Raw genomic sequence first — 26,171 nt, 5'->3', positions numbered from 1 at the left:
GTCACTCTTTCCCTTTGCATCTTCTTCATGGTCACAATTGTGTTACTGCAGGTTTCCCAATTAGTAGTTTTCAATGCGCTGTAGTCTCTGCACTGTTAAACGTAATGGGCTTCAGTCACATGTGACCTCTGTGGCCCATGGAGTCTCAAGCTTCTTCTTTTTGACCTGCCCGTGATTAACTTCCCAGGCATAATGCATGGGAGGAGTAAACTTTTTATTTTGCATTCTACCCCAAAGAGAAGCTAGATTAAAAAAACAAGTACGACATAAACAACAAGGGAAACATTTGCTCAAACCCTCTCCCCATACAGATGGAATTACCTTCACTTTGCACTATCAACAATTTGTAGCTGAGAAATGTTGAGATGAATGAAATTCCCTTTAAATAATTGGCAAGAATGTGTTTCTGCTGGTGCTCAGTGTTGGTCCCAGTTCCAATCTCTTTCTGTGTGGAATTTACATGTTCTCCCCCTGCATGCGTGGGTTCTCTCCGGGTGCTACGGGTTCCGGTCTAAAGACATGCTCGTTAGGTTAATTGGTGACTCTAAATTGCCCGTAGTTGTGAGTGTGGTGGTGGTCTGTCTCTATAGCTCAGCCCTGTGATTGGCTGGCGTTCAGTACAAGGTGTAACCCCGCCTCTTGCCATATGACAGTTGGGATCCAGCCCCCTGCGACCCTGCATGGGAAAAAGTGGTATAGATAATGGATGGATGTTCCTGCGGTTTTTTAGCCATTATTGTCCGATTAAACAAACAAAGTGAAACATGTTTTAAGTTTTGATATTTCCTTGAAATGTTGTACTTTCTTTTGCTGACATCTGCAATACAGGAAGTCTCTGAAAAAGTTATAATACTCGTAAACCGACAGGTTTTAGTATGCTAGCCTCACTGCTGGAATATTGGAAAAGCCAATACAGATGGAAATCTTAAAACAATTGTATTTGTATCTTCATCCTTTTGGGGATACAGGGGGAAGCCAGGCACCTCTGAAATCTGATTGGCCACCCCAGTTGCCACCCCAAAGTCCTTAACAATGATTGGCTGTTTGATTTGTCAGGGGCCAGATGTTTAAATGAAGTAACTGTGCCTTTGTTGCAGGCTGAAGGTGGCTTTCTTTGCATTTCAATGTTCCTTTTATAACTTCTTTAAATTGTTCCTTTGGACATAAATCTTCTTTTTGAGTCCTAAAAAATTAAGAAGATGTGTATGTTTACTCTCTGTTTGTTACTTATTTAGTTAAATGTATATGCAGGATATCAGCAGTATTTTGTGTGTGTGTGTGTGTGTGTGTGTGTGTGTGTGTGTGTGTGTGTGTGTGTGTGTGTGTGTGTGTGTGTGTGTGTGTGTGTGTGTGTGTGTGTGTGGGTGTATAATGTGTCTGTAACGTCCCAGTTGGACCACTTGAGTCTAAAAAGTCTCTCTACAATCTTGATTTATATGCTCTGGCTATTTGACTTCCATTTAATTATTTGTTTACCACAGGTTTACATACTAGTATCTTTCTGCTAACCATGTGGTTCCTTCTGTGAGGAAGGCTAGTAGTGGTTGTTAGAATATATGACAATATAAGAGGTATCACTACTGGGCACTGAATGATTCTGTCTTCTGCATTAACATTTCAAAGGCATCACTGGAGGGGAGTAAAATAAGGATAAGGGCCTCTTCTCCATCTGTATCCTGTCATATACAGCTCAGTAATAAATAGGCAACCCCTGAAGAATTCAGACTTTCTTTTTTTACAAAGAAGAGACAAAAAAAACAACTAATATTCTACTTCATGTTATTACAATATTAAGTGAAACCGTTAACAATGGATGATTCTTCAGGCTATTTGCCAAAGATTCTCATACAATTAAAATAACATCAGGCACCCTTCCAAGTAACCAGCATTTTGTTTTTCATTTTCTCTTTGCTTTATTGAAAAGAATCTGCGACACATTGTGGACGTGTCTGCATCTCATTAAACCTGATGTATGATTCACTTTAGGCAGTCAGTTAACTATTCAATAAAAATGTAATCTTTTCTTTAAAGAAGTCTTCTTCTACAGAATACACTCTGAGATTTAATGCCTTGGTGATTTTCTATTTCTAAAGGCATCTTTGTGCAGATATTCAAACGACTCTGTGTCCCCTGAACAATCTTCACACAGTTCAATATCGAGTTAATGAGCCAAGTCGGACCAATGCTTACTGGAGCCATAGGATGAACACAATCCATAGCTGTGTGTTTCACGCGGCTTCTTTCATGTTGCTGAGGTAAAAGTATACAGACATTACACAAATCATCGTACCAGAGAATAACCAGCCATCTATGTGAAACAGTTATCTTGGAAGCAAGTCCCATTTCTTGACTTAACTAAAAACATTGGTCCAATGGTATGAATAATTCTCAGTGGAAAAATCTGAAGAAAGCTTTATTATTTTATCTCATTAAATGAAAACTGAAACTACTTTCTGTGATGAAGCAACAATGATAGTAGTATTCATGTGAGGGTGTAGGTCATTGTACCTAGCATAGCAAACGTCTGGTTTTCCTTGGTAGCTCTCCATCGCCATGAAGAACATACCTTTGTAATGACGAGCAGACGGCTGCGATAAACTCTGCTCTGATCACAGAATCCTGAGGACGAACTGTTCTCATATCAATCCACAGATACATGTCTGGCTGTTTAATGTTGGGGGGAAAAAGAAGAAAATAAACAACAACAGACAGGAAAAGACGGTTAAAAGATGAAAAGCGGCATGCTATGAAAGATACATCTCAGAAACTGAAAACGGCACATGAGGCGAACATGCAATAGAACACAATATGGGATATGGTGGTGATTTAAGGATTGGTGAATGGAAAATAAAAATGCAATCAGACTCCAGCAGTGAGGGGGCAGAAAACGCAGCCAGGTGCTGCTGTGACTATTTTGTCCATAGCACTGAATGCAGCTCAAACTGAATTTGGATTTGAATGGACTATTGGCTTAAAGGGAGAAACAAACAATTTTTAAAATCAGTTGAAAAAAGTTTTAAATCGATGTTTTGCATATGCTATGTAATACACTGAATATCACAATATTCCTCACATACTAGTATTGTATAACCTTTTCTCAAAACCTGGAGTTCAATGTCATTCTTTCTGCATCCAGAATTTATAGAACATATACAATATGTTTGTATTTGTATCTGTATTTAAAAAACAGAAGAAACTGCTCTAAGGTTACCTCGGCCTTAGTGAGAAAGTTGTCATATTACTTGTAGTGGAAAATGTACAAGATGGTGGGTACAGTAAGTGGATCTTAACAGCAGGGGAGCTCGCATTGCTCAAGTGTAGGGCATGTTCCAGCTGAAACTAATAGTGCTTATTATGTACTTGGCCTGTCTAGCAGTCAGCTCCCCGTTGGCTAAGAAGCCCACCATTCAGGAGCACATGTGCCTGTCGTTAGTGTCACTTTGCTTGACATTTTCTTAGTGTCCTGGTTGAGCCTGGAGATTGAACGTCACTCCACTGCGATAATAGTCACCTGCCAGAGATCCACAGTGGGAGAGAAAAGAAAGTGAATGAGGAAAAACAGAAAGAAAGAACAGATCAGAAAGAAAGGGAAAGTTAGATTTGAGTCACACGTCTGCTGCCATGGTGTCTAGTATTCCAGTTTCAGTATGGACTGTTACCAAGGTGACAGACAATTAAAGGCACCAGTTTTATCTTCCTTTAGTCATATTCTTTATAACCTCAAAATATCCCCAAGAACAAGCCATGCGAGGAAGCTAGCACAGGTGAAGTCTTACATAAATGCTCGATGTAACTTTTTTTGAGAATGACAGAGACTGAGAGTGTCAGAAAGGTCAGACGTCAGCGTCACACAGCCCCTTAACAAAGACTGCTGACACACCACAACTTGAGACACACCTTGTTTTCAGTGTCAATGTCAGGGTTATGTAACTCAACCTACAGTACCCACTTCCAGTAAAGAATGGATTTAGTATGCACATCTTGCTTGATTCTGTTCTTACTCCGCTCTATTGAAAGATTTACCTCTATTTTTCCTTGCCACCTGCACGCTGCTCCAGCGACCTTCAAAAGCTGTCAATCAAAGCCACGGCATAAGGGATTAAATTAAAACGAACCGTGCTCACTTAAAATGTGACCTGAAGCTACATTTAAAGATGGAAGAGCAAAAAGAATCTAATCAAGTGTCTTATGCCAAGAACCTCTTAAAATGCATGTCCTTCACCTGCACACTTAGTCATGGGTTAAGATAATGTCTATGCACACATCTTACTAAGAAAGTCAAGTGGAGGCTTTGAATGGGAAATGAATGCACATGTACACAGTGTCCACAGTGCAATGTCAAATAAAATCATTGAGGAACTTGGTTTTTCAATATCTGAAATTGAAGTTTAGTGACTAAAAGTTAGCCAATACTTCACGGTGAATATCATATTCAAATATCTATTTTTATTCCATCCAATCGATTATGCAGATAAAAAGTCTTAACTCAGCTTGATCCAGTTTCGTTTTTTTTAAAAGGCAGTCTGCCTACCCTCCTCCCTGCCTCAGTTACCCCCCTCACCCACTTTTCCTTGACCAACCAGGGAGCCTCCTAGCCATTCTGTCGAGTTGTGCAGTTGAGGTTCAGATAACATACATTTCCCACTTCCTAAACATCCACGGGGGATGTTCTTAGCAACTAATTTCCTTCTGTTAAAGGGAAATTTAAATCTGGACTAGTTGGCTCATCTAAAGTTAAGAAAACACTCATTAAAGTCTAAAATGAACACAGTTTAATAAAAGGGCCAAACGTTCAATCACAGTTTGTGCAGGTAAACTACACATTGATTTGCCAAGTGTGGCGTATGTTAGCATTGCTAGCATCGCCAGCCTTCAGTTATCCTTGCAAGTAAATGTCCACATGCTTGTGCTCGTTACACTTTGCTTCTGTCAAGTGTTTACCTGCCAATTAAACTTGAGCTAAGACATGACGTAAAAAATTTTTAAAAAACAATGTGGAAGTAGCAAAAGAAGCATCAGAGACCGCTATACGCCACTATAATGAGAATATTTGCCTTCATATCAATGCTACATGTAGTCCAACGGAATGACAACATCAACTAAAGAGTGGAGAAGAACATACTGACAAACAGAAAAAAGTAATGCAGTTGTTTAATTACGTGCATGGCTCCTGTTGGCTCGAGGTAAATTCTCCGGAGAATATCCTGCAGTGTTCTCACATCAGCTCACTCTGACAAAAATACAACGGGTTTTGACATGAGAAACTCTGGATGAAGTTCAAGTGAAATGTTCAGCTGTTTGCGTTCACCAGAAGATCCTGGAAGTATCAGGAGTGTGAAAGCCCTAACAGGTGTTTGTATGGTGCAAAAAGCAATGAAGGACTCTTTTTCACAAACATCACTTCACTGTGGGAATGCCATTTTAGCTATTGACACTCTTGCTCTGTTGGCAGCATTACTCAGAACAAAAGAAACACCCTGAATGGCCTGATAGCACATTCACTATAGCTCAACGAGCACCTTTTATGTGAGGGAGGAATGGCCATTGAAACAAAGAACTTTGGCCTCCAGCAAATGAGGTGGGCAGACAGCAAATTATAGCTCCTTCATTACAGGACTGCAATCAGTCCATGGATCGATACGTACAGTAATGACCAGCTGAGGAGGAAGACGAGTGGAGTGGAGTGGAGGTAAGAACATTGCTCCTCCACTTCAGACTCGTGTCAGTGGTTCTGCCAGAGACTGGAGGCAGAGATCCATTAATGTATCTACATCACCGATTGAGCTAACTACATTGTGTCATGGGTCAGTGCACTGAAAGGTGGAGAAAATACAACCTATAATCATCTCTAATGCTGTTTATGTAAAAAACAAATATACATAGAAAACCCTATCATTTCTTCAACTACTAGACATCTGATGATATAACATTTCTGTCCAACAGTAGTGGTTGCTTCTCTTTACATACAGCTAAGGAGCTAATACAGCTAACATTTTTTAGAGACCTGATAAGACTTATAACTTGTGAATTAAGGTCACATTTCATTTTCTCACTTGCACCAACAGAAGCGTTGTAAATCCAGTGGAGACTCTTTCATTTTTTTTAGTGAAGTTTTTGATTTCTGCCCACTAAACTGCAACAACTCAGGCTCAGTTTGGAACAGATAAGGCAAAAAATATTTTGATTTTAAAGACCAGGACATGTTGTCATGCAGTAGACTTACTAATGGTTAAGTGTGTATCAGGTTTTCTAGACTGTAATCTTACAACATCACATCTTTTGTGGAGTTTTGCCACTCATGCCAGACATATTTGGAAACAATTTCAAATGACACAGGTCTGCTTGTTTCAGGACCAGGACGGTGTGACAAAGGACACAAAGGACGTTTTAATTCACATGAACGCCCCCCCCCCCCCCCCCCCCCCCCCCCCGCCATGTGAGGAAAAAGATATGGCCACGCCTACAACAACAGATGTTCCAAAACAAAAAAATAAATAAATACTTGTTTGGTCTCAAAATACTTGAAAGAAACAAGAACTGAGTAAACTTTGTGCTGCATATCTGAATGGAGATCAATCATGCAAGTGACTGCATTGGGTTGGAACCCTGAGGGAGGTGTGCGGAGATCGATCAGAAACGCTTTGTTTTTGGTCTGAGACTCAGGTGCTGAAGTGCAACATCTTCTGGACATCTACTCTAAAAGTCACTGACTATTTGTCATATATTTAGATGCTGACCAAGTTTGGGTATTTGACTAAATTTGAGTGAGGGCCTTTCACTTATAACATGATATCACAACATTATCACAGACCTGAGGCTAACAATGTGTAGAATAAGTACATGGTGTATTTTATCAATATTGTAATAACCCTGTTAAGGACTAAACATTGCACACAGGGTATCAGGTTTAAAGCGAATGGTCTGTGCCACAGGAGTATATCACTGTCGTTTCTCTGAGCTTAAAATACCGCATATGTTTTTGGTTAAGGACAGCTGACAGTTTGGATTTATGTGTGAGAGAGACTGACAAGGTACAATCCATGAGGAGTGAAACATAAAGCAGGGAGGGGGGGCCTTGGAGATGTGGGCGATCAATCAATCATCCTCAGCAGTTTTTTCTGCACCTTACCCCACCACCCTCTGACACAGGAACTCTTCATCTGTTGCAGTGTGTTGTCTGGCTTTCCTTTAGTCCTCGACTTATTTATTTATTGCTTCTCTGCATCGGACATTCTTAATAAGTAGCTGGGGATATAATCGCATTCAAGAGTCAAGTCCATGTTTGTATTCTGTATATGTTTCCTTACATGGGGGACGGCTGAAGAGAGGGTAGGGAAATATTGAGAGGAAAGAGTGATGGAGCAAAGGGCCAAAGTCGGATTCGAACCCACGGCCGCTGTGACAAGCACCATAGCCTTTATACATGGGGTGCACGACTTAACCACTAGGCTACCAAACACCATCCTAATATTTAATAAGCAAACATTTTCTCCAACAGTTCACAAGCTTTTTGAGCGTGCTTCGAAGCGAACGTGGGACACTCGGCGCTGTCTGTGGACGCAGCGGGCCCATTTGATTCATGACGCGGCATCAAAGCTTTCACATGCCCCGTACATTTCCCACTGCTCTCTCTCATCTCGGTGTTGAATCGTTTCCCCCAAAGCTGCCGGATACTCTCTCTGCGGGGTAGATGGCTCTCATCAGAGGCTTAATAGAGGGTGACTGTACATGCACATGTGGGTGTGTTTGCACTTGTGTGTGTGTGTCAGAACAGCGAGGTAATGCAATGTGACGAGTGTATTTGCCAGCATGTGGTCATCTCAATATTGCACCTCTTCACATGCACATGAGCACACTTATTCATCTCCTCTTGTTCCATTGTCTCTTTTGTAATTTCCCCTTAAACTACCTAATTACTCCCAATATGTAATCCAATCAGCCAAAAAGCAGTGTGCTAAGGTTCATTATGCGTTGACTAATGCACCACACAAGTTTGGATGGAGCTATTCATGCAGCTCATCTTATTAAACCTGCTCTCTCTCTCTCAGTCTGAGCTGAATCCAATTTAATAACACATACTGCACTGCACTTTTATTACTGTAATATCCACCAAAGACGAGTTGAAAGTGTCACTTTCAGGGCAGCAATGACAAACTCAGACTGTATGTTTCTTCTAATTGTTTTCATCTCAGTATGTGATGTGGTTTTTCCAGAGAGGAGGCACCTGTTTCAATCTGTTTCTTGTGTTTCGAGAAGCTAGATGTGATACACTTCTTACAAATCTTGATACTTGCATATGAAGCTGTGGTAGGATTGCTAGTTCTTTGGGTAGCTGCTTGTGTGGGTTGGATTTGTGATGGTTAATGATTGCATTATTCATCTTCTCTCGTCACTTTCCCCCCCTCAGGGTCTCAATGTGTAGTAGGGTTGTATCGATACCAGAACTTTCAACCGGGATACAATACCAAAAACAAATGTTTTGATACCATGGTAGAAAAAAATACAAGTCCTAGACAACACATACTGGGAAATTTCTTGTTTTTAATTGAGAACAAATGCAATCAAACAGCTGTACACCGTGTAAATTGCACAAATACATCTTTAACTTTTATTGGCAAGATTTGTAAATGTGGCAGTGTTGATAGCTTTGGTACTTTTTGATACTGTCAATGATACAAATCAGAGATTGTTTAATTGATAAAACAAGTCGTATCAAAATGTATCAAAGTGTCGGAAATGTTGACAACTATACTCTGTAGTTCATATACATAAAGCACTAATCAAGAACAATAAAAGACACACATTGTAGAGGGTTACATGCTTGACATTAAGACTGTGGAGAGAGTCGATTGGTATTCCTGTGTGATTGTGACAGAGGTGACAGTACACATTGGGGTTACTGGATCCCCATTGGGCCATTTAGTGGTGTAAAAAAGATGACTTAACCTCTTGGTCCCAAAAGTTAAATCTATACAGCAGTGCTTTAAACATGCATTATTCCAAATGGCCAGCAGGGGTTGACTTCTGCTCTGGTAATGTAATAGTCTTGCAAAAATGTTACTATTTTTCTCTTGATGTACTACCCCAGTAAACATTTTCTGAATGAGCTTATAGTCTCATAACTATTTTCAAGTCTCCCTCTATATTGCATTAAGCTCATATGTTACATTATGGTCCCATTTAGAGATAAATATTATGTTCGTATGTACAGAGACATTGATGAAAAAGTAGAGTAAGCTTTTCAGTGTAACCTCCATTGAGTCACATGCTGCCACTACAGCAGACAACTGTCAACCAGGATAGAGCCATATCCATGTACTGTATATCCCATGGCTCCCAACTTATGGCTTCAAAGAACCAAGTTGGCGACTGCCAAAATGCCATCTCAAGGTTTCAAAATGGACGCCCAATGTCCATACACCAATTGGTAACGGCAAGTGTCCAGGTCCACTATTTGATTTTTTTTTTTATGGGTACACATTCACTAAGATCAGATGTAAGAAAGAAGGTGTTAGTATGCTTTGGTTCCTTTAGCTAGTGAGCAACACTTTAAGAGAAAGTACAGGTATGTTTACCTTTTTGTCCTCTTTCACTTTTAACTGATACCTTTCTAACACATTGGGAAAGCAGCCTAGGGTGTGACAACATGACATACTGCTGAAGTTTGATGGAATCATGAGGGTAGACATTGAACACCGGCCTTCTGCATTACATCTACTCTGTCATAAAGGAATTGTTAGTTCGATTTCTCTGTCCAGACGCAGGTTGTATCATTTTTGACCCCTAAAAATACACGGCACTAAAGGTCTAGCGATGAAAAGGAATCAAACACCAGAGGAACTCAACATTTAATTAATAATAAAGACGCTATTACGGGTGGCTAAATTTCAAATGAGTCATTTCTGTAATGTAGTCAGGGCCGTCTGTAAGGTTAATTGAGACCTTGACAGCACTTAAGTCTCTGCTGCGTGCTCATGTGTCTCGTCTTACCTCTGGCTACAGAGCGCCGGCTCTCAGGCTTTACAGACCGAGATTTGATCAGACTGAAAAGAGCCCACTCCGAGGGTGTATGCACATGTAATCACAACAGTGCTGCCATGGGAGCGACACGACGAGATGCACAGTAGATGAAACAGGAGCATAGCTGAAGTGTTCTCAGAAACAGATATAAAGGAAATCTCTGCTGTTATTAGTTTGTTGCGTTTTGAAAGCAGAGGCTGAAGTGATCTTCTCCTCCCTCCTCCTGGGAACCTGGGGACAGAGCTTTTCCAGAGCTGCACTGTGAATTATCGCACAGTTCCTGGAGCATATAGGGGATTCAGAAAACTGTTTAATAAAGCCATGGATATGAGCATTGCACATCCCCTGCATAAGATCATCCATTGCTTTGTTGACTGTAGTTTTGAAGCCTGAAGATTGGTACTGGAGTTGTCGCCATATGGTTTTCTTATGATGATGGTTTAATCATATACGTATGAACAAGATGGTAGAGCTGGAGAGGAGTGAGACTTTTATAAAACTTGGTATTTAGATAGTGTTTCCCATGAATGAGGTCCATGCATCTCACTTGGGATTGTTTATGTGGTCAATGTAAAGGGTAGGGGAGTGTGTGAAATGCAAACATTTTGAGTTCTGACCTTCTGACCAAGGTAATGCTGAATGAATGAATGAATGAAACCTTTATTGCCTCTAGGGGAATTTGCCTTGCACAGAGAGCATAAAAAACACAATACAAACAAACATTTACAGGACAGCACATAAGAACACATAAAAACACACTAAAGCATCACATGATTCAATGAGGGATTTAAACAAGTTAAATAAAGTGAAGAGTGCCGAGTTCGTCCTGTATAATCAGATTTTATTAAGCAGCTGCGCGGTACAAAGGATGTAATGCCTCTTTTAGTCCTCATCCTGGGCATTCTGTACCTGTGCCCTGAGTTCAAGAGTTCATACTCTGACCAAAGGGGGTGCAGAGGGTCATCTGTGATCATGATGGCTAAATTCAGTGTATAGGTCTGTCAGGAAAGAAATGCTGTAAATTTGCTTCCCAGTTATCTTGCTGCCTAGTTTAACAACCTTGTCCAGTTTGTTCTTATTTTGTAAGGACAGTGCTCCTCCCCAACACTGAATACAAAAGGTCAGCACACTTTTAATAAAAGTCTTGTAAAATAAGTTCAGCATAGTGCTGTCAACATTAAAATGTCTTAGTTTCCTCAAAAAATAGAGGCGCTGTTGAGCCTTTGCATACTTTGCATTTGTGTCAGTTTGTTGTCAATTATTGTGCCAAGATACTTTTACTCTGGTACAATTTCAATATCTGTGTCCTTCATACTTACAGGGGAGAGAGATGTTACTTTAAATAACATGTCTTTGAAACACTCCAGCCATCTGTCTACTCTGTGGGATCTGACTCCAATGCATTGATTCATTTATTTTATTTATTTGTAGCAACCTATAGGTTAATGTTCAATGACAATTTCAGGATGACAAAATGTATAACATCACCGTTGAGGTTTGGCTTTAGAGACAAGAACAAAATCGTTTAATTGCGTTTTTAAAATAATTTATCAAAAAGGGAATTACTGTTATATTCCCCCCCCCCCCCCCCCCCCCCGTCACACCTTGATCCTCTCCAGCTTCATCTCCTCCTCTCAGCCTTCTAGTCATTAAAAAGGCCTTTCTTTTTGGTTTGCAGCCCTTCTCTCTCTACGATGCATGTTGCTCCATCGCGCTGAGCTCATGGAAACAATCACAAGCTGTTTGTTGCTTACAGTTAACAGTCCATACTTTGTGGAGGGGGGGGGGTCCAACGCAATACATAATTGAATATGCTTGCTTTGGTCCATTTGGTACGCTTTTGTTCTCCCTACATCAGCATCGCAGGCGCTGCCAGGAGGCTGCTCTTGGGGGATTTGCTTCGGCCCCCCCCCCATCTCTTCCATCTTTTCCTTTCTCCTTTGATGCCTTTTTTCAGATGACAATTCACACTTCAGTTGAGATTGCTCTAAATTTCGATTCCAGCCAAAATGCTCTTTTAAGTAGCCGTCTCTGTCTGGATGCCGTTCGTCCCTCACTTCCTTGTGCCCCCCCCCCCCCCCCCCTCCCCGCATACGTAAAGTGTTTTCTTTCATGTGAGAGCATGCACCGTTATTATGTGGCTTTGTTCATCTCAAAGGGATCTCTATCATCGCCTTCATTGTTGGAGATGTATAGCGGTCAGTGTGACACTTAACACAACACTTTGTCTCCTACCTGCTGGAGATTTTTCCTTTTTAATAACCCTTCAACAGCGGTGATGCTTCTTCTTGCCATGAATGAAACGTTGTAAAAACTTTGGCTCATGAACCGTCCCACACATTGACCTGTCTATGGTCATATCTGGGTACAAAGCGTGCAGCTTTCTCACTGTTATCCATCACCACTCTTCTTCTCTGGGCCTGAGATTGCTCCTGTAGTGAACTCTCTTGCTCATGAGATTTGACTTTCAATCTGTCTGCCAACGGACCACCTCCCCTCTTCCCTCCGGCCAGCCCTGGCCTCTCTCTCTCTCTCCCCCGGGGGAAATGCGCTGATGTCTTGGAGTGATTCTGCTGAAATGGAACTTCAGGATAAACTAGATTTGATGATCCACCCGTACAGGAGCCTCTTGGCGAGGTACCTCTCCCTTCTCTTTCCTTTTTTTTTTCTTCTTTCAGGCGTAAACCTCATTACCTGAGGCTGATTCTTCAATCTGAGCTCCCCAGGGAGACAGAGGTGAGGAGGGGCAAACGTACACAGGAAGAGGAGTGTGTCACTTCAGATCACAGTTTGTGTTTGGAAACCAGTTGCTACGTACCACCTGTTAGCTGGAGGAGTTTTCTGAGATTTGAGATATGTCTTTGTCACTGGTATGGTGTGTTTTCTTTCCATGAGGTCATATTATATATCATATTGTACATGAAATGACTCATACTTTGAATTTATAGTTTGTCTTCATGTCAAAGTTAACAAGGGGAAAGACAAAGTAATGTTCCAAAGAATAAGCATGTAATAGTGCGCCGATTGCCTAGTGGATTTGACGTGTGCCCCCTGTACAGAGGTTATAGTCCTCAGCGCAGCGGGCGGGGGTTCAAATCTGACCTCTACCCTTTGCTGCATGTCTAACCCCCTCTCTCTCCTCCCAACATTTCCTGTCTCTCTTCAGCTGTCAGCTTAGCTTCAAAGCGGCCGTGGGTTCAAGTCTGACTTTGACACTTTGCTGAATGTCATCCCCCTGTCTCTCTTCAGCTTTCTCGTCCAAAAATGGCCCCAAAAAAAATCTTAAGGAAAAGAGTATTGTTACCCCAGCTGTGGGGTTCATATTACATCATAGTGCGATAGTTCGAGTGTAATTTAACATCCCTCGCTGCAGCTCATTTATTAACTGATGAACATGAAGACATTTTTGCAATGAACTGATACATTTCTGAGTCTTAAGATGTGGAAAAAGTGGAGTAAAATGCTTTAAACTATTCCCCAGAGCATGAAGTGATGTCTTTAAATTTATTTTGTGTCCAAATAAATAACAGTGAAAAGAAAAGAAAAGCAGTGAACATCTTTTGCTTCAAAAAGTACTGAGATGACAAATCAGTTGTTTTTGCAATCATTAAAACAGCAGGTCCTTGCACTCTGGTAGTTTGTATGTAAATAGAAACACAATAAGATATGAATGTCCATCCCTTGCTCACCGGCTCGGCTCTTTGACTCGTGTGATTGACGTGTCACTGTCTCAAGAGTTGTTGCCGTGGTGCTCTCTGTTGTGACAGATGCAGCAGGTGTTTTTTCAGTTTGTGACAGATGCACACCGTGTCCTCCCCTGCTGGTGCTGTTGGGCTGCTGTTTGACATGTGTCCATTGTACAAACTGGGTGTTTTGACTGGTGCAGCTCTCTGCGGTGGAAGGAGGCCATGTTGCTGCAGACACACTGACACACATTAGCAGAGTTGTCAACACCTTTTCATTCTTCTGCCTCTCCTGTTTGGCTTTTTTTTCGAGTTACTCTTTTAATCAACTTTGTCTCTTCTTGGCATCTTTACTCTCCTTCTAATTGTATCTAACGTCTTCTCTTCTGCCTGATTCAAAAAACACTCCTATCTTGTCCTTACCCAGCTGTCTGCTTTGCTCATTCATCATTCTGCTGTTTTATTCCTTGTCTTATGATCCACTCATGGAGATATCATAATAAAATCATGCTCTCTGTGCATAAGAGCTGCATCAATGATCAATGTTGGTCCGCTCTAATCAATAAGCAAAACTAATATGTTTTATCCCAAAGTATTTCTCAGTAGTTTCTCGCTGAGTGAAACAGGGCAGTACCAGTGCTTAGGAGTTAATCTGCTCACTGAGTACTTTTGGCCTTAAAAATCTCAATTCTGGCTTCATCTTGCTTTTTAATAAAGTTTCCCTTCAGGCGTCTCGTAGGAGGTTTAGAAATACTTTGCCTTGAATATTAAAATGACCTATAATTTGGGTCTCATATTGTTTTTCTACTTAAAAAAAGGTAAAGTGACTAGTTTATAATTCTTCACTTCCCATAATAAAATGTAGAATACACCATGTAAATATGTAAATATTTTCATGAAATAATGTAAGGCATCTCGGTAAAATATGCTACCAACTCAACTGTAGAGTCTGAGTGCGTCTGTGCTGAAGTCTTCAGGTCTCAACAGACGTCATGTGTAGGTTGCATATCGTATATCATATAGGTTGCGTGTGATTGACCTCTGAACTGGTTCAGATGTTACAAAATCTTGCTTGTGCATCCTCGGGTGAAACTAAGCCTAAAGGTGAGCACGAGTTATGCTGCGTTCCAGTTATTCTCAGAAGTAGGAAATTCCGAGTTCCCAGTCGAAAGTGTCAACTGGAACGTCCCCTTCAAAAAAATGAAGAAAAAAAGATCTTCTTTGTACGCCATATTAGATAAGCTATAATCATCACGACGTACTGTCATTTGAAGGTCAAATGGTCTCCACCCGTGACTTACAGGGGAAACTTCTTGCTGTGAGGGACTTGTGTGATTAAAAATGTTGTGGACCACTTCAGGCGCAGGCTGTCCTTGAATAGTTTCAGGAGTGCATAAATACAAACAGTTTTGAAGTGTATGCTTGTAGACTTGCACCAAATAATGACAGGACTGGAGAACCTGTGACCAGTGCATGTTTACGACACTGAGCAGTACAACTGAGCCAAACCAGCAACCCACGTCGTTTAATTTCAAAATTATTCATTTTAGCGAACCTTTTTTCTGTCTTTTGTTTCTCCAGGGAAGGAAGAGTCGGTCGCCACCTTCAAGGGCAACGAGTTCTTCTGCTACGACCTGTCCCTGACGCCCATCCAGAGCAGCACGGACGAGATCACGCTCTCCTTCCGCACGCTGCAACGCAACGGCCTCATGCTGCACACCGGAAAGTCGGCGGACTACGTCAACCTCTCCCTGAAGAGCGGCGCCGTCTGGCTGGTCATCAACCTGGGCTCGGGGGCGTTCGAGGCCCTCGTGGAGCCCGTCAACGGCAAGTTCAACGACAACGCCTGGCACGATGTGCGCGTCACCCGCAACCTGCGCCAGGTAAACACTGCCCGTGGAATCCTGGGGTCAGAGCGGCTGCTCTGTCTGCCCCTCGTCCTATCCTTTCTCTGCTGCCTGATTTAATCCTCCACCTTTTTTTTTACTTCTCCTTATAGAGCGCAGCGGGAGTGTTTTCTTCATCCTCCTTCTTCTTTCCTGCTGCTCACCTTAACAGAAGTTTCTGTATTCCAGGTTGAAGTTGAACTCCAGGCTGTTTCTGGGTTTTTTTTGCTTTTCTTCTTAACTTGTTTTTTTTTCAAACATGACCCAAGATTATTCTCACCTTTGTAATCAAAAACATTAAAAAGCAGAAGAAGTGAAACATCACATAGCAATCCAAAATGCTACTTTTTCTAACAGTAAACATACATTAAAACTAAAATCAGAGGCGACCAGGCACATCTGAAGGTGTTACCAAGGACATTCTTTTGCACGGTTATTAATGAACAAGTTCCCCCGCTCGGTATGTAAGCACATACTGTAATGTACTCGCCTACACAAATGCAATGCACCCTAATTCATCAAAGGTGACAATGCACTTAAACTCCTTCTGAACAAATTGCCGAACACATCTTCACAAAACCTTTAATCGCAGCTAATGGGAAACAAAAAGAGCACCAGCTACCTGTGTCTCTGTGTGTCTCGGTAGCATGCAAAGTTTTTTATACGCGCACATACACAAATGCAAAACAAGCTGCAGAAAATGTGAACTCTCTGGATGCTGGAGCTTTTAGTTACGCCAGGTCATCAATTGGCAGCTGCAGATACCAGCAGTGAGGATACGATCAATTCCACTTACACTTGTCCTGCTTGCTTTCTTCTTTTTTTTCGGGTAATTGTAATGAATGGCTTGTCCAATCTCATAATGGGCATTGTAAGCAGTCCCAAAAGCAAACAAGCCCGATGTGAATGCATTAACACAAAGACGGTGCATCGACGTATCTGTGAATCTTTAAAAGAAAGTTAAAGAGAAAAAGAAAATCAGTAGACGGTTTCAAACTCTTGTACTTGTAGACGCAGTACACAGTCCTCCCCACAGGAAAAGAAAAGTGACTTCTAATGTGAACTAAGTGCTTTAAAATTATAGGGAGAGATTTCCATGCCAACCACACTGCAATTTCTCCCATGCTGCAATAATAATACTTAGTGTTGCAGTGTTATCTTAGAAATAGGAACTCGCCATGACCTGTGGAGCTGATGTTTTAATAGCCTGTGCTGGACTTGCTCAGAGGATGAGAGGCAGATGATCACACACACACACACTCAAAGAAACTCACACACACACATGTACTGTCTGTCAGGGTCAAATATGTTCCACTATGTGTGGTCAACAGAGTGAGACTGGCTTAATGGCTTTTTGGAGGCCAGCACAATTTTAAAGATTTACTGCCTCAGCCGACTCCTCCTACCACGGCTCCATAATGAACATCAAGCAAGAAAGCAACACATGCACATAAACACACGTGCTCGTCTGAGAAACCATTATCAGCTGGTTATCACTTTATGCGCTGGTGTTAACTTTCAATAAGCTTTGGATGCTCGGATTCTGCTGGGAAAATCAAATATTTTTCTCAATTTGAGTTTATTTGGAGCTCTAGCAATCCTGCCAGTATGTCAAGTCAGTCCATGTCTTAAAGGTTGTTATTAAAAATATTCTCAGTTTAGGACTTGAGCAGGAATGAACGAGCCACACCGTGCATTCAGACCATCTCTATTAACTAACAAAGCAGCTGAAATGCCCAGGGGATCACTCTAATTGACATACATGCGGCTGAAGAACCCTGTAGATTTACCATCCCTCCCAAGAGACAAAAGAGGGAAAGGTATCGATGACATTGACCACCTCTGACCCTGTGTTTACTCCCCGGACTGATAGTCAGCTGATCATTGAGCACTTTGCAGATGCTTTGAGGTCTCGCATTTACACGGGTCACAGGAAGTCAACGATCAAACACATGTAGTTGTACTAATATCAGTTATATGCATAAAACGCTGGAAGGTAATGCTTCCAAGTGTTTGAGGTTTTCTTAACAAAGTCTGTGTAAAGCAATAAAACATAGACATTTTTAAGACAGTTTAACTGTGTTGTTCACCACCAGGAGAAGCTTGTTCCAGTGGTTAGGATTAATATCTGAAAAAAACATGGCCTCCTCAGCCTAGTTTTTTGAACATCTCAAAAAAACTGGTCAGAATATAATAAATATGATATATTGTGGCGCTGACAGGTGTAATGATTTAAAAACAAACAGTCACATTTTAAAATCCATCCTAAAATGAACAAAGAGCCAGTGGAGGGAGATGTGTTCTCGCTTTAAAGACGAGCAGCAGCATGTTGGACTAACTGTAAGGCAAAGCAAGGCCAGTTTCATATTTAGAGCTTTTCAGCAACAGGACAATTCAAAGTGCTTCACACAAGACATCGTCAGAGACAAGAGAAAAAGAAACATGGCTGAAGAAACTGTAACCTCACATTTTGAATGTCATGATGTCATCTGCTCTGCACGCCTCTCAGTGTTATAGAGCTCTGAAGTCGCCGACTGTAGGTGAGACAGAGTCAGAGTGCATTACAGTAGACCAGACATGTTGCGATAAAAGCATGAATAAGACTTTTAAAGAACATCAAAACATAAAAAGGACTTAAACTTGGGTAAAAGAGTGAGCTGGTAAAAACTTGATTTAACAACCAAATGTATCTGTTTCATATTTCACAGTTTATAACAAAAGTACACTGTGATCTCAAAAACATGTGCAGAAATAACAATAAATGAGATAACAGAAGGAGATTATGACAAGGGGGACACATTACAGTGTAATGCTTTCCAGTGAAACAGACTAATCATAACAATACTGGTTTTTTTTTAGTCCAACATAAAATAATCACAAGCATCTTATTTTTTATTTTTATAAAATTCAAATGTGTGTGAATGGAAAAAACAAGGAATTTATTTCTCTAACTGCATTAAGTCAGGTTTAATTTGGTGGATACTTTTAATTACATCATCTAATCTTTAATTGAAAACATAAACCGTGCTCTCTCGCTCTACTGTCTGCTCCCTCTCTTCCCATTGGAGCTCACATCATATCTGGCTTTTCAAAATAGCCTGCAGTCGACGAGACAAGCGTTGGATTCCAGCCGCAGTTATCGTACAGCCCCAGCGGTCCTCCCAAGTCTCATCCACTCTCTGTCTGTTCTCCTTAATGGCTCTTGCAACATCATGCATATCTACCGCTGCATCAGTAAGCTCCAAAAAATAAGTAAAGCATGTGAGCTCGCACAAGCCTCTCTCTCTCTCTCTCTGTCTCTCTCTACCTCTGACTGTCTCTCCTTATGTATGTGAATATTTGCCATCCTCCTTCACAAACCCTATGAATTTGTCAGCTTTGCGCGGCATAAAATGAAGCAGACAGAATTAGGTGAGGTGATAGGGACTCTCCGCCAAGAGAGAGGAGAGAAAAGGGGAGGAGTGAGGGAGGAATGGGGCATGCTGCATGCACAACAAGGATCACAGATTCAGAGCTCCACCTGGTGGAATCCGGGGGAAGTGCAAATGCAAGCCGTGTGTTTGAGGAGTTTGGTTAATCCCTGTGGTGTGCACTTGATTGGCAGGCAAGGACACTTGCTTTGACCTCTTGTTGGTGCAAGTCTCTCTGCACAATACACACACACACACACACACCCGTTTCGCCTGTGCAGTGCAAACATTGGTGAGCGTAAGCAGCGAGGGATCCCTCCTTTATGTCCTCCCCTCCTAACATGATGATCCACCATCATGGACATCTTGTAGTCTTCTGTACTGGTGACCATCTTTGCCCTTTTCCCTTCCTCTGGGATCCATGTACACACAGAGTAGAAAAAAGGAAGGGCAAAGACAAAGATGGAAACCCTCATGTCAGGCTTTCTTGGGGAATGATAGACATATCTGATACACTGCAGCAGAACAGACACACTGAGAAAACAGGTCAAATAAGAAGGATGAGCTGCCAGCCCAGCACATGTTCAGCAGTGAAGGCTGTCTTTAAATGCATGCACAACATTCATATTCAATACTAAACTGTACATTCTGTGACTATAGATTTCTGATCTTTTTAAAATCCCACTCTGATGTTCACTAAAGCCCTGCATGTACATGAACTTACCCCCACTACTATATATTCTCTGCAGGGAAAACTTTTAACATTGACACATGGACGTGTACTGAAATGAAAATAAAACAAATTTTGACGTCCATTAAAGTCACTCAAGGTCAATCCATCACTCTGTGTGTTTTGCACAGTTGCAGTAGAGATCGTGCACATCAGGAAGAGGCATATTGATATATGTACATGTTTTTTTAATATACTGTAGTACTTTCCTTCAAACATCAGATCCACACAGCCGCCTCAGTAATGCTGGTTTACAGTGGCATCAGAGTTATTTATTTTATCATCTTTCTTTCTCCCCAAGGATTCTAAATATGTTCAATCAACTTAAAGTTTACCCTTCAAACACAGCTGTATTAATAACCAACAGAAAAAACTGTCCTGTGTCTGTAATCCAACATGTATCAGACACTAATATTTGGTTAATCTAATACCAGCCTGCTTCAAATAAATGGCCGCCTCCTTCTGATTTCAGAGATTTAAAGAAAGGCCTGGGACACTTTAATAATTCCATTAAAGTTGTACCTAGTTTTGCCAACTTTCAATTCACTTTTTAGGTCGACTGTGGCTATATCGGTCAAGTCGGTCCTCTCTCAACCGGAAGGTCTGGGGTTCGATCCCCAGCTCCTGCAGCTACATGTCCAATGTGTTCTTGGGCAAGACACTTAACCCCAAGTTTCTCCCGCTGCTTCATCGTCGGCGTATAAATGTGTATGAATGGGATTAGTTAATACTGATGGACACTTTCCTCTACCATCAGGGTGTGAGTGGGTGGATACAAGCTCAAGTCCATTTACCATCATACTTGATTCCACGGGCAGTGTTTACTTGAAGATGTGAAATTGGCAACAAAGTAATAGAGAGACCATTGCAGAATCCAACTCAGTTTTCCGTTTGCATGAACAAAAAAATGTCAGGAGCGTTTAAGTTACAGTCACTTTGACATAACATTTGTGAATGAAGCGTCTGCTTCTCATGTGGTATTTTTTGGACCTGTTCTATTGAAACTCAATCTCTGCAATGCCAGGAAATAAAAGCCTGATACCACGCTATGGATCTACTGGAAAGATAGGAGCACAGAAATACAGTAATCTGTATACTAATGTATTCTTGGAGGGCTAACTTTCCATGTAGCGATCACCGCAACAATCAGAATAGCCTCACATCACAGTAGCCCGACTGTAAGCTTAACAGGCACTCGCGTCCCAGAGGACACTGCAGGCAGTGAGAGAAACATGAGACGCACACTGACAGGGCAAAAGGAAGTGTGCGCTGCGACGTCTGTGTTTGTGTTTGTTCATGAAAAGCAGAGGGTGAGTGTGTTTGTGAGCACAACAGAGAGTAGGAAACAAAGTATAGTGGTGCTGTCGGAGACTAAAGGAATATCTGAGCAGTGGGAGGATGGGGTTGGGGGAGTGCGGGGAGAGAGACAGCGGTTTGTTCTCTACTACGAGAGGAGAACAAAAGCAAGCTTTCGTTTAATTCCCCAATGTGACTTTACAACCGAATGATTCAACACCGCTGTGTCACAGAAGTGGGCCAGTAGCGTCGCCGTCTTCCACAGACACCTTTGAACTCAATATCTCTTTTATTGCTCTCCTGTTTTTCCTTTTTTTGTGTGCTTCACTGTCCACATTTCTTCCCTTTTACTCTCTCACCTGCAGGATAATCTGCCCTTCTCTTGTCTCCCACTGTCTCTCCATTTGTTTCCACCTTGATGTTCTTCATGTCCATCCACCCATTAACACCGCTCCGCCTTGCACTTGGACCTTGGAAGCAGCTAATGGATTAATGAAGGGATCAAAGAGCCCCTAGGTTTGACTGTGTGCTTGGAGTTCAGATGGAGAAAGTCAGCTCTGATCCGCATCTGTATCAAGTTTAGGAGAGGCCCAGTGACAAACATATTAGGTTACACAAAGGCAGTGACCCCTGTGAACCATATCTGAATCCTCTGCGGTATTGCAAAGTGGTTTTATTTTATTCACTTAGCTACTTGAAAGCCTTAAAATCCTATAGAGAAGGGCATTTAGTCTAAGTTGATATGAACACTAGTGATTCAAACTAAAGGGAAACCATCATATTAGCTGCTTTCTACTGTAACTAGCAACAGCGGTAGAGCTGATAGTAGATCATCACATTACTGAGGTCTTCTTAAAGCATCGTTCCTCTTGAAGGTGAAGAATTTCAAAACATTTCTGCACAGATTTCATTCAACCTTTCATCCATCCTTCAGCGACTGATATTCTGGAACCGCTGTTACTGAAACATCACCAAAGCATGCCGGGGAATTGATGACATTTATTACATGAGAGCCGACAGAATGAGAAAGCCTACTCTTCCCCTCCAATCAATAGAAGATTGCTTTGACACTCCCCCTCCGTGTTATTTTTTTTGTCTTTCTCTTCCTCACTTACTTGTTCAGATTGTTTTTTTCATCCATATCTGTGAGGCATGATCGGCGACAATTATCCTCCCTCTCCCTCGTCCTCTTCCATCACTGTAGCCCTCCTTCCCCATCCCCATCCGCTTCCTCGTCCAACCACCCTCCAAGAGGCGGCCTGAATTCCTAAGAGAAAGCCAATCAGTTCCTCTCTCATTCCTCTTCCCCTCCCATGCTCTCTCATTTTCTCTCTGTCTGTCTAGTCCATTTTTGTTAGCCACTTGTCACTTAGCAACAGGCTGCGATAATACAGTAGTTGCATTAACCCTTACCAAACAGCTAAAACCTCGAGTTAAATATGATATCATAGAGAAAATAACGTCTTGAACACCATCTTAGTAGGTAACGGCAATAGCAACCCATCATGCTTAAGTTCTTGTGTAGTTTGGAACAAGAAATAATAGTCAAAACACAAAGAATGGGGTTGAAATACCATGTGATTAAAAAAAACAAATCAGCTCAAAGGTTCCTAATTTACTCTGGAACCAAAGGCCTACATGAATCAGCTTTCCAGTACGTGCACCATTCAGACGAGCTTTCACTGTACCATTCACACGTTAGCATCTGAATAAGGTCACTATAATGCATTTAGCATAATAACAGATTGAACCTCTTGTGGCCGAATCAAATACACCATTTAGAGTGCTCAGCTTTGCCAACGCATACAGCAGCATACTTTAATGGAGATAATAGGAATTGCTATTCAGGGCTGGCAGTGATAGTGGATTTGTTTGATGTGCATAATGACATGCTAACACCCGTAATCCTTTCTCAGTTACCGCCAATGACATTTTAAGTATTCCTAATGTTCTCCAGCCGTGCTGAGAGGAGGAGGAAGTGGGGGGGTATAGGGATTGTGAATGCATGTTAAGGATTCTTTTTGCATTCATTTTATGTTTTCCCCCATGCCGTCACCTATAGCACAGGTTATCCCATTGCATTGCAGAAATCACAACCACCCTCATACTGAAAAAAAAAAACTCTGAAAATCTCTTCATACCAACGCTGAGAGGTTTTGTGTATTTCAGGAAAGAAAGCTAATTTGCATCACATTTCCACGGCATTAGCATATCTGCCCGCAATCTCATATTCACTCACTCATCAGCCTCATTTGCCATTACCTGCTCCAGCACTTTCATGTTTATTCATCCCTCCGACTCGCACACCTGTAATCAGATAACATATCTCTGCACCATTATATCATTCAGACAGGTGGAAGCTGGTACTAAAATGTAAGTCAGACAGAAATAGCTAATTCTAAGAAGCTGGCGATGGATGATGTTCAGCAGGTTGGATGACTTAACAAAATAAAAGTAAGTGCAGGGTCTTGCAAAATGAATAACGAAGAAAAACTCAACGAACATTAATGAGTATTAAGTTTCATTGTTGAAACCTGAACTAGATGAGCCCTCAAGCAAAACCATTTTTTTTTAAATAGTTAAAGATTTCAGCTATGACCAACATCCAAATTAAAAAGGTGTTGTGCCCATACACTGTATAAACATGGATGGTGTCTCTGTGACATCACCCATTGGTTGCTGAAGAAGCCTTATGAGGTCCAATGATGGCGTTCCCTATGTTGGAAAAGCTATCCAAACCTTGCCTTCAATCAATCTAGAATCAGGAAACGAGGTGGAGTAGAGGCGGGCATTTAACCACCTGGAAAACAGCTACGATGTGTCCACTTGTCAGTCAACTCAGCCTCACCCTGAATTATACAAGTGTTTAAATAGCTCTTAGGCTTTGTTAAATCAAATGGATTTTAAAATGGAGAGTTCAGCCCCCGTTCAGCCCCCGTTCAGTTTAAAGAAGAGTTCTAGTGAAGAAATTAGCTGTAAATACTTTTTTTTTACCAGGCTGTAAAGACATTTATGTCTACTTTAAGATTCTCCACACAGCTTCAGACAAGGACTCTCTACAACACAAGAGAACTTATCCAGACTTGTTGTCAGTAATCATTCTAGTAGAGACTGTAGCATTTCAGTGTCCTTGTTAATCCTAAAAAAAAAAACTAATACTGGGAAAAATAAACTTCAGGTACTTTGCAGTCTTTAGCCTTACAGTTAAAAACAGCTGGCACTATACTCTCTCTGAGTCATGCATATTCATGTTCACCTGCTATAGCTTACCAGTGCTCACTACAGGATCAAGATCTAAAAGAGATAATGAGTAAAGAAAAAGTTACATACACAGAGGAATTTCTAGGCAATTTGGAAATGCATTAAAATCCCTCTAATAGTTAGAAAACCCATCTGTCTTTGGAAGTTATTAAGTGTATTCCTTTTGAAATGTATGTCAAGCCCGACTGGTTACATAGACATGAGGCTTTGAGCTAGGCCAGGCTAAATGCAGGGCACATATCCACCCAATCAACCCAAACATATAAGGTTTTTAATCAGTAATTAAGTAATTGACCATGTTCTAGTTTAATATGAATCTCTTCTGTAACACATTCTGTACTCAATCATGTTACTTGCCAATTGACATTGTGTTGAGACACACCCTAATGGCATCTTTAGGAACAGAAGGGCTGCTGTGCAAGGACGGAGTAGGACAGTCAGTCTGTGATGGGGAAATAGACATGAGGATGTTAGGAAGCACAACGGAAAAAGAGAGAGAATTGGGACCGTCTGCATTGCAATCCACAAAATGTTCTACTGCAGTTTGTTTTCCTCCACGCACACACTAATACAGAGACACACACCCTTGCACGCTGTCTGTTTGCAGACTTCTCTCTCTGCCGTAATTGCGGTGACATTTATATTTGCACCTGAAGCCTGTCTGCCAGTTTCCATTACTTGGAGCCAGATATAGAAAGACGGGGACTAGAGTGAATAGCGGATGATTGGAATGAATGTGGAACCAAATGTACCTGAAAGAGCTATTTTGAATCGAAGCCCGACTCCCCTCCGTCTAATGGGGTCACCTACGGAGTGTCTGTGTTCCTAAAGAAACCCCTGATACACCACACATTCACGAAGACGAGGCAGATGTATGTTAACAATGTTTATGTTCTAAGTCATACAGCCGACAGAAACTCAGCCTATACTTCAATGTTTACAACGTAGCTGATTCCCAAGTGTCGGTCGACGTTATTTCAGATTGGGGAGGTTTCACTTGATGACAAATAGCACCCATTCCATCCACTCCCATCCCATAATACTATCCAATAATACCAGTTTTATTGCTTATTTCTTAAGGGCCAAATTGGAAACTTAAAAGACAACAGTAATCATTCTTTGGACGTTCTCAGTTACAATGATATATCTATCTGAATGAGGGATCTTGGCTCTACTGCCGTATCCATTGATCATTCTCACAGTTTTGTCATTAAATATTTATTCTGCTTATTCGCTGGTGGCCACAGTTCAGTAAAGTTCACAGTGATCAGGGAGCCAAAGACAGGCCAACTCATACTGGCATCATGTTGTTTTTTTTTGCGAGCAAGTTCAAAGAGCCACATCAACGGTTTCACCTGTTTGTGAAATGCAAAGCTTCAAAAAGCCCGGAAGTGAATTACCATGGTAACAGCAGCTAATATCTCCTCTTTTCCTACCAAATCCCTCAATATTTAATACATGAAGATTTCTTAGCCCAGGGGTCCCTTTGAGAGAGATGCAACACAAACTTGTTTGTCGGGGCCTCTGGTTGTTTACATGACTGGGAGCTTTATCCTCCATCAGCAAACATCAGCAGCTTTCGTTTTTTTTCCCACATGGGTCAATTACAGAGAGGTTGATGGGCTGTCGCAGTGGGGGTGTCAGGCATGCTGGGTTTCAGACTAAGTTGAAACAAGCACAGTGCTAAGAAGAGGAAATGTATTCTAAGAGAGTAAAATTAGTCATTTAGGAAGGAGTGAGGTGGTCTAGTTCTGACACTCTTGCATGACTAGTCTCTCTTACAGATCGATCGATTTAGATTTAGCTTTATCTTTTGGTTCTCTTAGCTGTTGTGTGTTTCCAAACATAATTTAAAAACCCTTCTTTCTCAGACAATATGGGACTC

At 41.4% G+C, this 26,171-nt stretch overlaps 1 protein-coding gene across 6 annotated transcripts in view; it reads left to right on the top strand.

The window, feature by feature from the left end:
- nrxn2b (neurexin 2b) overlaps positions 1-26,171 on the top strand; it is a 784,571-nt gene that overhangs the window by 301,516 nt on the left and 456,884 nt on the right. For all 6 annotated transcript variants that reach the window (XM_065950814.1, XM_065950813.1, XM_065950811.1 and 3 more), the window contains one exon: positions 15,285-15,586. In XM_065950814.1, coding sequence (XP_065806886.1) covers positions 15,285-15,586 — 302 coding nt within the window. The remainder of the gene's footprint in view (positions 1-15,284; positions 15,587-26,171) is intronic.

Source organism: Labrus bergylta, chromosome 22 (genome assembly GCF_963930695.1).
Source record: "Labrus bergylta chromosome 22, fLabBer1.1, whole genome shotgun sequence".
Taxonomy (NCBI): Eukaryota; Metazoa; Chordata; class Actinopteri; order Labriformes; family Labridae; genus Labrus; species Labrus bergylta.
Note: the sequence above shows the minus strand (reverse complement) of the source record. Positions and strands in the feature narration are given on the sequence as shown.